The sequence below is a fragment of the Acomys minous genome (genome assembly GCF_964271855.1).
Source record: "Acomys minous genome assembly, chromosome: 6".
NCBI classification, from domain to species: Eukaryota; Metazoa; Chordata; class Mammalia; order Rodentia; family Muridae; genus Acomys; species Acomys minous.
This window is the reverse complement of record NC_140487.1, coordinates 91,241,486-91,254,742: the sequence shown is the minus strand read 5'-3', so window position 1 is coordinate 91,254,742 and position 13,257 is coordinate 91,241,486. Positions and strand designations below refer to the sequence as shown.

Here is a 13,257-nt window from a genome sequence, read left to right as displayed (position 1 = left end):
TCAAATGAGGGGCATCTCAGTTGTTTCTAGGTTGTGGCTATTATGAATAAGGCTACTATGAATATAATTGCACAAATGTCTTTGTTGTATGGTCAGGCAACTTTTGGATATATGCCCAGGAGTAGTATAGCTGTGTCTTAGGGTAGAGATATTCCTAATTTTCTTAGAAAGCACCGTATTCCTTTACAGAGTGGTTGAACAAGTTTTCACTCCCACCAGCAGTGGAGGAGTGTTCTCCTTTCACCACATCCATGCCATCATGTGTTGTCATTCGAGGTATTGATCTTTGCCATTCGGATAGGTGTAAGAAGGAATCTCAACATCATTTTTATTTGCATTTCCATGATGACTAGGGATATTGAGCATTTCTTTAAGTATTTATCAGCCATTTGATATTCCTCTATTGAGAATTCTCTGTTTAATTTTGTACCCAATTTTAATTGGGTTATTTGGTTTGATGGAATTTAATTTCTTGAGTTCTTTATATGTTTTAGATATTATCCATTTGTCAGATGTAGGGGTGGTAAAAGATCTTTTCCAAATCTCTGGGCTGTCACTGTATCCTGTTGACAGTGTCTTCTGCCTTGCAGAAGCTTCTCAGCCTCAAAAGGTCCCATTTATCAATTGTTGATATTAGAGCCTAAGCTGTTGGTGTTCTGTTCAAGAACTTTTCTCCTGTGCCAATGAGTTCTAGGGTCTTACCAACTTTTTCTTCTAACAGATTTAGTGTGTCTGGTTTTATGTTTAGGTCTTTAATCCACTTGGACTTTAGTTTCATACAGGGTGATAAATATGGATCTATTTTTTACATGTACTAAGTTGGATCAGCCCCATTTGTTGTAGATGCTGTTGTTTTTTCATTGTATGGTTTTGGCTTCTTTGTCAAAAATCAAATGACCATATGTGTGTGGATGTATATCTGGATCTTCAATTTGATTCTATTGGTCAACTGTACTATTTCTATGCCAGTATCATGCCATTGTTATTACTGTTGCTCTATAGTACAGCTTGAGATTAGGGATGGAGATTCCTCTGGCAGATCTTTTATTGTATAGGGTTGATTTAGCTATCCTGGCTTTTTTTCTATATGAAGTTGAGAATTGACCTTTCCAGTTCTGTAAAATGTTGTGTTGGTATTTTGATAGGAATTGCATTGAATCTGTAGCTTGCTTTTGGTAGTATGGCCATTTTTATTATGTTGATCCTTCCAATACATGAACATGGAAGATCTTTCCATTTTATGATATCTTTTTCAATATACTTCTGCAGATACTTGAATTTTTTCTTATAGATTTTTTCTTGCTTGGTTAGATTTACTACCAAATATTTTATATTGTTTGAGGGTATTATGAAAGGAGTGGTTTCCATAATTTATTTCTTTGCCCATTTGTCTTCTGTATACAGGAGGGCTACTGACTTTTTTGTGTTAATTTTGTATCCTGCGACTTTGATAAAGTTGTTTATCAGCTGTAGGAATCATTTGGTAGAATTTTGAGGATTGCTAATGTATATTATCATATTATATGCAAATAGTGAAACTATAACTTCTCCTTTCTTATATGTATCCCCTTGATCTCCTTAGAAGTCTTATGGCTCTAGCTAGAAATTCAAGTACTATATTGAAGAGAAATGGAGAGAGTGGGCAGCCTTGTTGTGTCCCTGATTTCAGTGGGATTGACTTAAGTTTCTCCCCCATTTAGGTTGATGTAAGATATAGGCTTGTTAAAAAAAAAAGATATAGGCTTGTTGTATATTGTCTTTACTATGTTTAGGTGTCTACCTTGTATCCTTGATCTCTCTAAGACTTTGAACACAAAAGGGTGTGGATCAAATGTTTTTCCCACATCTAAAGAAATGATCATCTGGTTCTTTTCCTTCAGTTTGTTTATATGGTTGATTACATTGATGGATTTCCTTATACTGAACCACCCCTGCTTGGTCATGATGGATGAGATTTTTATGTGATCTTGTATTTGGTTTGCCAGAATTTTAGTGAGTATTTTTGCATGAATGTTCATATGGGAGAATGTTCTAAAATTATTTTTCTTTGTTTTTGTAATGCTAAATTTCTTTGAAAACAAAACAAGTTAAAATCTGAAAATACCCATTCCACCTCAAAGAAGATGATGAACATCAAAGAGCCGCCTTATGGAGGTGGTTTCTAATGTGGCAAACATGCCACTGGGCAAAATGTCCTTATTCCTGCTACAAACAGAATTCTGCTTAAAAGTGGGCAGCCTAGACAAAGGCAGAGTAGATGGCTACACTCTACGAAGACAGAGCCTAACATCCAAAATATATAAAGAACTCAAGAAATTAAAGACCACCAAAGCAAATAACCCAATTAAGAAATGGGGCTTGGAACTAAACAGAGAACTTTCAACAGAAGAATATCAAATGGCTGAGAAACACTTAAAGAAATGCTCAACCTCTTTAGTCATCAGGGAAATGCATATCAAAACAACTCTGAGATTCCATCTTACACCCATCAGAATGGCTAAGATCAAAAATTCAAGAGACACCACATGCTGGCGAGGATGTGGGGAGAGAGGAACACTCCTTCATTGCTGGTGGGAATGCAAACTAGTACAGCCACTTTGGAAATCTATCTGGTGCTATCTCAGAAAAATGGGAATAGGGCTTCCGCAAGACCCAGCTATTCCACTCCTTGGAATATACCCAGAAGATGCTCCAGCACATAACAAGAAAATTTGCTCAACCATGTTCATAGCAGCTTTAGTCATAATAGCCAGATCATGGAAACAGCCTAAGTGTCCCTCAGTAGAAGAATGGATAAAGAAACTGTGGTACATATACACTATGGAATCCTACTCAGCTATTAAAAACAAGGAATTCCCGAAATTTGTGGACAAATGGATTGAGCTAGAAATGATCATAATGAGTGAGTTAACCCAGAAGCAGAAAGACTCAAATGGCATATACTCACTTATATCTGCATACTAGCCCAAGGGGCATGTCCCATGAAAGCCCTCACTTACCAGGAAACTAGGACAGAGGGGAGGACATCCCATTGAGATTCTGGATGAGAGAAGCATGGGAGAATAGCAAAGTAGAAGGATCCAGAGGGTTCTAGAAACCTACAAGTAGAACATTATGATAGGCAGATTTGGGCACAGGAGTCCTGCTCAAACTAAGGCACCAGCCAAGGACAATACAGGTGGTAAACTTTAAACCCCTACCAAGATCTAGCCAATGGTCAGAACGTCTCCACAGTAGAGTGGAGAGTGGGATATGACTTTCTCACGTACTCTGGTGCCTCACATTTCACCATGACCCCTGGAAGGGGAAACCTGGTGGCACTCAGAAGAAGGACAGCAGGTTAACGAGAAGAGACTTGATACCCTATGAGCATATACAGGGGGAGGTAATCCCCCTCAGGAACAGTCATAGGGGAGGGGAATAAGGGGAAAATGGGAGGGAGGGAAGAATGGGAGGATACAAGGGATGGGATAATCATTGAGATGTAACAAGTATAAATTAATTTAAATTTTTTTAAAAAATATTTTATGTAAGTCATTCAGTTGCAATGTTTAAAATCATGAACTAAAATGAACTAGATTAGGAACAAGAGAGTTTTAGAGAGCTATTTACACATCATAATCCATAATTCAGACTTAAATAGCAATGAAAAAATGGTGAGACTTGCTGAGGTAGGAGAATGTTATCATTAACCTGATGATTTAGTCTCTCTGGCTCATTTTTTGAGCTGCTGGATTTGTACATTCATCTTAAATTCCATTATTGCAGTGCTACATCAAACACAGGGTGACTGCCAAATCACTAAAATGATGTAGCTTTCTTGGTGTTAAGAAGATCAAAAGTGTTGTGCAAAACCTTTCAACTCCAGCTTTTGTTTTTCATGTCTATATAAACTTAAGGCCTGTACTGACTATGGGAGGTCATTATTAGATTTGGCCTATCATGATGACAAGTGTGAAATTAACTTTTCTCTTCTAGTTTTATCATCATTTTGGTACCAGTTTTTAAGGCTATGTGACTAAATCTGAGTTATTGGTACTACAAGAGTCTGGGAACCTGACTCAGACATCTGTCTTAGAATTCAGTAAGAAGACTTTGAGTATATTTTAGATGTAACCATAGTATTATTTCTCCGTATATAAAAGTATGACAGGTTATGAAAGTCAAAGGTAACTTTATTCATTTGATTCGATTCCACTGATCAACCAGTACCATGCTGTTTTAATTACTATTGCTTTATAGTACAGTTTGAGACCAGATATGGAGATTCCTCTGGAGCACCTTTTATTGTACAAGACTGTTTTAGCTATTCTGGTTTTTTTTTGCTTGTTTGTTTTTCCATATGAAGTTCAGAGTTGAACTTTCAATGTCTTTAAAAAATTGTGTAGGTATTTTGATAGGGATTGCATTGAATCTGTAGATTGCTTTTGGTAGGATGGCCATTTTTACTATGTTAATTCTCCAGATCCATGAGCAAGGAAGATCATTCCATCTTCTCATGTCATCTTCAATCTCTTTCTTCAGAGTTTTGAAATTTTTTCAAACAAGAGAAACTAAAAACATGAAATTATATTACAAAGTGGTAAATTAAGCAAGCATGGGCAGAATCATGCAGTTACTTCTTGTTATGCTTATCTTATGATATTTATTAGACTTTTGGGTTGACCTATGAGTTTTCATATGAGACAGAAGAGAGTAGATATAACTTGTTGAATCCTTTGAGTTCTGGCAGTACTTAAAGCCACGAGATAAAATAAAATTTGAAGAAAGTATGATCTTGAAAGCTATGTCTTGGAACCTTCATTGTCAACATACCAAATAGTTTTGTTGAACTGACATGATTAAAGTCATCTGAGAAGAATAAAACCAAATTGAGGAATTGCCTCCTCAGATTGGCCTGTGGCCTTATGAGGAAAGATTTTTTTTTAATTCATGATTGATGTTCAGGGACAAGGCCACCATGGGTGGATGGTGCCACCTTTGGGTAGGTGATCCTAGGTTATTTAAGAAATCAAGCTGAAAAAGCCATGGAGAGCAAGACAGTGAGCAGTCTTCCTCTGCAGTCTCTACTTCAATTCCTGCCTCCAAGTTCCTATAGTTCCTATTTGAGCTCCTGTTCTGGCTTTTCTTGATGATGAACAGTGTAATACAGGTAGACTCTTCTCCCATCACAACTTGTTTATGATCATGATTTTTTTCACAGTGACAAAAATGCAAATTATAATAGTAAAGAATATAGAGTGAGAAAGTACATACATCAAAATTATTAACAGTCAACAAACTAAGTGATCCATAAGGCCAACAAAAATAAATCCTTAGAAACCAAGTCAAAGAAGAAGAAAACAATAACTATGTGTGACGGTGGACATTAGTGAAGAACAAACACACATTTTACCTGGTAGGGCAATACTTATGCTTTCTTCTTGATGAGTTAGGAGGTTTTGAAAGTAGCAAGTGACATTCTTCCAGTGGGAACTGGCTTCAATAAAAAGGATCATTGTCATGTTGAACAACTTGTTTTCATTTTGTGAATGGGATTTTGATGTAGCTGGAATGACCACTCCTTTGCTATCTCTCCATTCCATATGAGGCTGTGGGAACCAATCTCTTGAATAACATTCCAAAATTACACCTTTGATATTAGAGGGATTCACATAAATCTGTATGTCTGTGTTTGTGGCTGGTTAAAAATCAAAGAGAATAACAATAATTTTAGGTATAAATAGATGAGTAAATAACAGAAAATATATTTAATGTCAATCCCACATTCTAAAGATATATATTTAATAGTCAAGCTTATAGGATTCTGGTTGCCATAAAATGTTCATGAAAATGGCAAGAACCAAATGGAAAGGTTATAAGACACAGTCAGTAACATATACAAAGAGGTCAGCTGAAGAAAGAAATGTTTCATTTGCTTATTCATTTATTTAAATGTATTTTTATATTTATTAAGTCTGAGAAATAAAGCTTAGTATTGGAATTATGAAGAACAGAGTTATGAAATACATAACATTCATAAAATTTACAATTAATTTTTTATTTTATCATTGTCACTAGTTTCATTTTTGTCCATTTATAAATGGGTTATAAAAGTGAATTTCATTGTTAAAACTATTGAGGAAATTTATTTGAAACTATTTGCATTTCAGTAGTAGCTAATTACATAAGATATGTTTCATATAAAACAGATAATATGGGGTGGAGTGATGTCTCAGACATTAAAAGCACTGACTGCTCTTTCAAAGGCCCTGATTCAAGTCCAAGCAACCACATGGTGGCTCACATCCATCTATAATGTGATCTCATGGCCTGCTTCTGGCCTGTGGGTATATATGCAGGCAGAGCATTGTATTCATAAAAATAAATAAATAAATGTTACAAAACCACATAATACGTTAAAGGTATGAGAAATACATATTAATTAGAAAAATGAGTATGAAAAAAAAAGAAAAATGAGTATGTTTGAAAACTTTCAGGAAGTTTTTTGAGACATAAAACTCATGTATATAGGCAAAGGAAGATTTTTTTGGATATTTAAAGCATTGTATCAATACTGATCACTGTGGTAAAATGCCTCTGAAGTAACTAAAATATTATATATCTATGCTAACAGACTAGTCATTTCCTCCACACAAGAACTAAAATGTTGATAATCTACATTGTGTGTCTTGGCTTTAGACTACAGAGTTGAGTGTCACATGGCATCCAATAAAGATTAGTCATCTGGGTCTAGAGTATTAAACTTATATGCACACATTTATTGATTTATTCAGTTTCTTTTAAATCCTCTACTTTTCCTCTACTTCTTTGTCATTTAATAATTCAGAGTGAGTAAAATAGCATAAATGCCATACAGTGGCCTATACTTCATATATAGTATTATATCTGAGGACAGTGATAAATGTAGTTAAAATACCTTGAAAAGGTTTAGGAACATAAATTCAGCACTAAGAATTCAGTGAACTGATTTGGACAGAAATGGAATAAGTATTTTTTATCAGTAAAAACAAATTTTTTTTCTTTATTTAATTAAATGTTTTCATATATTTTTATATTTCTTTGCCCCACCTTCTCCCCTGTATTTCCCACATCCCTGCACACCAAAATTTTTAGAAATAAACACATTTTAAAATTCATTTGGAAAATATTAAACTGTTTCATAAATATTTGAAAGGACAGTGAGAACAACCTGAAAGGAATCTGATGATATGATAAAAATTTACCAATTCATATAGACATAGCAAAAAAGTGTTTTCATATACAACCAATTTCTCCTCTGTGGTAATGTTGATTTTTTTATCTCCTATGATGTCTAACTAAAAAGTTAAATGCATTGAGTTCATCTTGCTAGTAAAATCATAAAATGAGAGCTAAACACAAAGAATTTTCAAATCAACATCCCTAGTTAGGCTTTGAATAGGTTATAGTAGTCTCAGAGGAATACATGCCTACCTGTGACCTTGACCTCTGTGATGTGCTCTTCATAGAACTCGCCATCTTTGAAGAAGCAATGGTACGGACCATCATCGTCAACAGTCACATTAAAGATCCTGAGAGTCACTTTCCCTTTTCCAATGTCATTTTTCAAGAGTGCTGTCCGCTCCACATACTTGGAGAAAATTTCTCCATATATATCTTTACCATTCCTGTAAACATGTATGGCCTGGGAATAGAAGTTCCGGAACCAGCGAATCTCCATGTGCTGTGCATCTTGTGGTGGGGACAACTGACAACTGAGCTCCAGGTTTCTACCAAATGTAGCCAAGACTGGGCTTTGTAAGCCAGTCACTGTGAATTGTTCTGTGAAGGAAAAGAGTGATCAGAAGAGAAGAGTGTGAGTTAGTAAATGTGTACAAACCCTTTGTCGATGTTGAGATCATTCTCTCTGTTGATCCCTCTTTTGTCTTCTCCCTGTTTTCAAACATATACATGTAATTCACTTTGGATGGCTTTGTTTATTCTGAGGTCATTGTAGTTACAATTACTTAATTGATACAGAAACATAAAAAGTGTTACTATCAATGGTTAAAGAAGTTATTCAAGAATTATTGGAAGTATGGAGCCACTTCAAGACTGGCAATGTGCAAGATTCTATCAGGAAAAATGGAAATATTAGTAGGTCATGTCATGCAGTGGAAATTTTAATTAACTGAAGCTTCAGGTAAAGAATTCACAGACCATGGGTCTTGTAATACAAGCACAACAGTTGTAGATGAGAGTTTTTCAGGCACTGCTGTTTCTTTGGGCTAAATCTCCCACTCTTTATGTGATATGGATGTGGGGGCCTCTTATATTTGTCCTGAGGGGTTCAATAAATGCCCTGGATTTATAATATATTCTTGATAGGGCCATGCGCCCTATTTACCCTGATAAATTCATAGTTATCATTTTTTTACATATATAATTAAGTTACTTGTAATTTTGTTCTCTGTGATTCATACTGTGCTGGTGAAATGGTTATTTCCACAAATGTATAAAATTACAGAGACTCAGCTGTGTATTCAAATAGTAGCACACTGTAATACTGTATAGTGGACTCACTTAGGGCAATACTCAGCTTGAAAGCTACTGTACTGCATGATGTACAGAAAGTAGAGCAAGTAGAGAAGGACACTCTCAGGATCTGTGCATACAGAAAAGGGCCTCAGGCAAGCCAGTGAGCTTCCTTGAGGTGGTCCACCATTTTTTACAGCCTATTATATGTGTACCCTGGTTGAGGCAAGGGCCCCAGGGCCTTCATCTCTAGGTTACCTTTCCATGCTTGTCATTGCTGTAACCCTCATATATCTGGCATGGTGTGAAGAGATCATCACTGCTTATTGTTTCCTTTCATTGGGCAGATTTGCTGAAGAATTAATTAATTATGAAGATGAGCTTATAATTTCTCATTCTGATTCATGAATTGATTCAAGTAATTTTTAGACCTTCCTATAAAATAGCAAAAACTGCTAAGAACTCTGTGAATCTTCACATGTCATCTGCACATAATCTTCACTAGGAATAAGATGTGCTTTTGGCAGATTTATGACCAAAGGAAACATTTATTCTGGTCTAGACCACTGGGTCTCAGTGTGTACTTTGGTAAGCTAAGCCAGGAACAGAAAATAAGCATTAGCTATATAAGACTTTTAAAATGAGCTGGGAGGACCCAAGATGGTGCCATTAAGAAATCAGTTTCTGAACAGTAGGATAGCAGAGAGAGCAGAACAGATGACAGGCCATGCTATGGATCCCCAATGTCTGTGTTTCCCAGTTGAGACAAAAATCTCACTGTGAGGGAAACTTGTGACTCCAACCTCAGGCCACCAAGCTAAACCTGAGAAAAACTCCCAGACTCCCACTGTCATGAGGCTTCAGCCTCAGGCCACATTGATAGGGATGCACATCTCCAACCATGGTCTCCCATTCTCACCACATGCAATAAATACTTTCTGGAAATAGCAGCTTTTGATTACAATCTCAGACCATCCTGTGGAGTGGATACCTCTCAGGTGGAAGAGTGAGTAGTTTGGAGATTCAATCTCTCACAGCCCTGCCCCCCCCCAGCTGCTTAGAATCTGGGAAGATACCTTGTGGCCTGCAGATCAGAATCCAGGCACCAGCAGTTGCATTAGCCACCATTCTGTGAACAACTTTAGGCCTTTGTCTGTCTCTATCCACCCACCTGAAGCATACCACTCAGATAAAACTAAAACACAAGAGAAGTAGGCTGAGCAGAGACCTGCTTGGGCCACCATCCTCATTACCTGCTATCTTGCTAGCAGCTTCTGGCTATGATCTTACCTTGCCTACCTACAGCCTATTGGCCTGATCCATTTATGTCACAAAGCAAAGACTTGTGAAGGCCACACCCCACAATAGCTGCTATTTTGTGAGGAGCTTGGGCTTCTAATCTCTCTTGGCCTGCCAGAGGCTTACAAGCCTAGCCCTTCCAGGGCACAGAGAACTATCTGGAACATAACAGATAGACCTAGCCCTATTATCTAAACAAGGACTCTAGGGTACTTGAGCAACTGTAAGCTTAGAAATCTATCAGCCCACTCCTCTCCTTCTCTACCCAACTTGGATACACTCAGGAAACTGAGCTGAATTGAGCTGGATGCAGGCTCTAACACCCACTGTCCAACATCCTGAGGAGACCTCTGGGAAGCCATAGCAAAGAAACTTTGCTTGGAGATCTCTTTCTTTGCTCCCAACCTGCCTGGCCAACCTGGGCCACAGATAGTGACCTTATTGGAGGAACTTATAGGCATGTTAACAACAGAGAAAATCAGATGCCTAGAGGACAGTGAGGAAGACTAGCAACAAAACAGAGAGCCATATAAGAATACCAGCAACTAGTGATCCTAACACAGCAAGCCCTGGAGATATGAACACCCATAAAGTGCAAGGAGAGGACTTTAAATCTGAAGTGTAGAAAATGATGGAAGCTTTGGAAGAGGAAAATAAATAATTCAAAGAAAAATTGGAAAATGCATTCAAACAAATGAAAGAATTTAATAAACCCTAAAAGAACCACGGGAAAATATATCCAAAGAGATGAAGGAATTGAATAAATCCTATAAAGAATTACAGGAAAATTTAATCAAATGAGAGAAATAAATAAATAAGACTACTCAAGACCTAAAGAGGGAATTAGAAGCAACAAAGAAAACACAAAATGAGGCAATCTTAGAGTTGGAAAACATAGAGAAGAGAACAGGAACTAAGGACACAAGCCATGCAAACTGAATACAAGAGATGGAAGAGAGAATCTCAAGTGTGGAAGATAGGATCAAAGTTATCGATACATCACTCAAAGAAAATGTTAAAACTAAAAAGTTCCTGACACCAAGCACACAAAAAATCTTAGACACTATTAAAGGGCCAAGGCTGAGAATAATATAAATAGAAAAAAGAGTAGATTCCAAGCTCCAAGGCCCAGAAAACATTTTCAACAAAATCATAGAAGAAAACTTTCCCAAACTAAAGAAAGGAATGTCCATTAACATAAAGGAAGCCTACAGAACTCCAAATAGATTTGACCAGAAAATAAAATCTCCCCAAGCAATAATCAAAACATTAAATGTACAAAACAAAGAAAGAATATTAAAAGCTGCAAGAGAAAAAGATCAAGTCACATATAAAGGCAAAGCAATCAGAATTACACCTGACTTCTCAGTAGAGACTATGAAATCTAGAAGGCCATGAACAGAAGTCATGCAAATATTAAGAAACCACAGATACCAACCCAGACTACTATACCCAGCAAAACTTCAAATCCATAGATGGTGAAAACAAGCTATTCTAAGTTTAAACAGTACCTAACCAAAAATCCAGTCCTACAGAATTTACTAGAATGAAAACTCTAACTCAAGAAGGCTAACTACACACAGGAAAACACAGGAAATAAATAACTCCACATCCAAAAACTAAACCACAGAAATACACACACTCTATTATCCACCAACATCAAAACAAAACAAATCCATGAGGGAGAAAAATCATCAATGAATTTACCCAACAGTAGACTCTATATGTGTCAGTACTGAGCCAGACAATAAGTACTTATGTGTGCAATAGTAACATGACTGTTTATGGTGATAACCGATCATTTTCTTACTAGATTTTAAGCCTGTACCACAGGAGAGAGTACAATGGCTGGTACTATAAACCTCTTCAAAAGGCCATGGCAAAGGAAGTCATAGCTCGTGAGGGAAATGTATTACCATAGTTTTGTTAAATGGACATTGTAAACTGCTTTCCAATTTTTTTTACATTTATAACCATAAATTATTGCTGCTTTCAATCTTGTTTAGAGAAGTACTTTTGTGTGCTGGGAATCAGTCAATTAGGAGCTTTATAACTGGTATTCCTGCCTCCAAAATTGGCAGACTTCTCCTGCACAGGTGCAGGCGACTTCAGTCAAAAGAATATATGAATGGCCTTCCTGACTGTGGAACTTCCCCAGTTCCTAGACTTGGTTCCCAAAAACTGATTCCATTGATGTTTCATACTGTCTTGGTCTGGTATTTTGTATTTAGTTAGTTGCTTGCCCCCTACCAAGATGTTTCCTGTTCTATGAGCAAATGGTCACATAAACCAAGTGGTGCTGTATAACCTTGGTTCCAACTTATCTCTGATTGGCTAAATAAATGCCTACATCTGTGCATGGCAGAAGAGAGGGAGGTGGAGCTAAGGTTCAGAGGCTTGGAGGACAAAAGAATCATGGGAGGGGATGAGAAGGAGAGGGAAGGAGAGGAGGAAGAAGAAATAGATACCACCATGAGTTATCAGAAAGAAGAAGCATGTGGCTGGGAGTAGCTTGCTCTGAGGATTGATGATGGAAGGAAGCAGCACAGATGGAAATTATGAGCACATATTTATGGGAATGATGGATGGAGAGTAACCCAGATAGAGATAATTACAACAAATGGCATGGGATATGTGGCTGGGAAGTAAAAGATAGCTTGTGGGGCTGATTAGTTTCTTCCCAGTTCCCATGTATAGGCATATTGAAAATCTAACAAGTATCTGTGTCTTTTATTAATATGACAGTGGTTTAAAGACTAACCACCATAATAATTATATGTCTTAATAACCAATTTCTACAACACATTGCTCCCTTTAATCATGCCCCACTGCTATGCACTCCTACTACTGTGCCTCTTGCTCTAACTTGAGTGTACTTTTACTGCCCAGACACATCCTATGCCAGTCAGAAGAACATGTGAATGGCCCATCTGTCTATGCAGCTCCTCCACCCCCTAGATCCTATATTTGGTTTGCATGCTCCTACCTCTACCCCTGGTAAACTCCTGGTACCTAGCTACAAGTCAGGTCAGTTAAAACTGGCACAGGCCACAACAATCTGAAGAACTGGTACAGGTCAGAAAATCTAGAAAAATGGGAAAAATCAGACAGAGACTCCCTACTGCACCAAAGACTGCCAAGAGTCCTAAATAGACAATTCACCAGCTAATCCCCTCCATTTACTAATGCTTCTGATCCCCATTCCCTTTTCACCGTAGCCAACCCCCCCAACTTAGGCAGAGACCCTCTGCTCACCAAAAGCCAAGCTAGCTGCCAGCAGTCCAGCCCTCAACTTGGACAAAGACTCCCTACTGCTTCAGAGGCCATTCCAAGAACTCAAGGCTCCAAATACCAGAAGACTAAACATGAAACAAGAACCAAGAAACAAAGCACCATTCCAACAAATACAAACTCAGAAATCAGCACCTAGATCTGTAATTATCCCAAACCAAGATATCTAAA

General features: G+C 37.3%; 1 protein-coding gene across 4 annotated transcripts in view; it reads right to left on the bottom strand.

Annotated features, from left to right (window-relative positions):
* Positions 1-13,257, bottom strand: part of LOC311598964 (selection and upkeep of intraepithelial T-cells protein 2-like) — a 332,195-nt gene that overhangs the window by 296,910 nt on the left and 22,028 nt on the right. For 2 of the 4 annotated variants that reach the window (XM_084784584.1, XM_084784585.1), the window contains 2 exons: positions 7,456-7,803; positions 5,396-5,680 (listed from right to left, as the gene is read on the bottom strand). The exons of the other annotated variants lie outside the window; for them this stretch is intronic. In XM_084784584.1, coding sequence (XP_084640710.1) covers positions 5,396-5,680; positions 7,456-7,803 — 633 coding nt within the window. The remainder of the gene's footprint in view (positions 1-5,395; positions 5,681-7,455; positions 7,804-13,257) is intronic. 4 annotated transcript variants of the gene reach the window in all.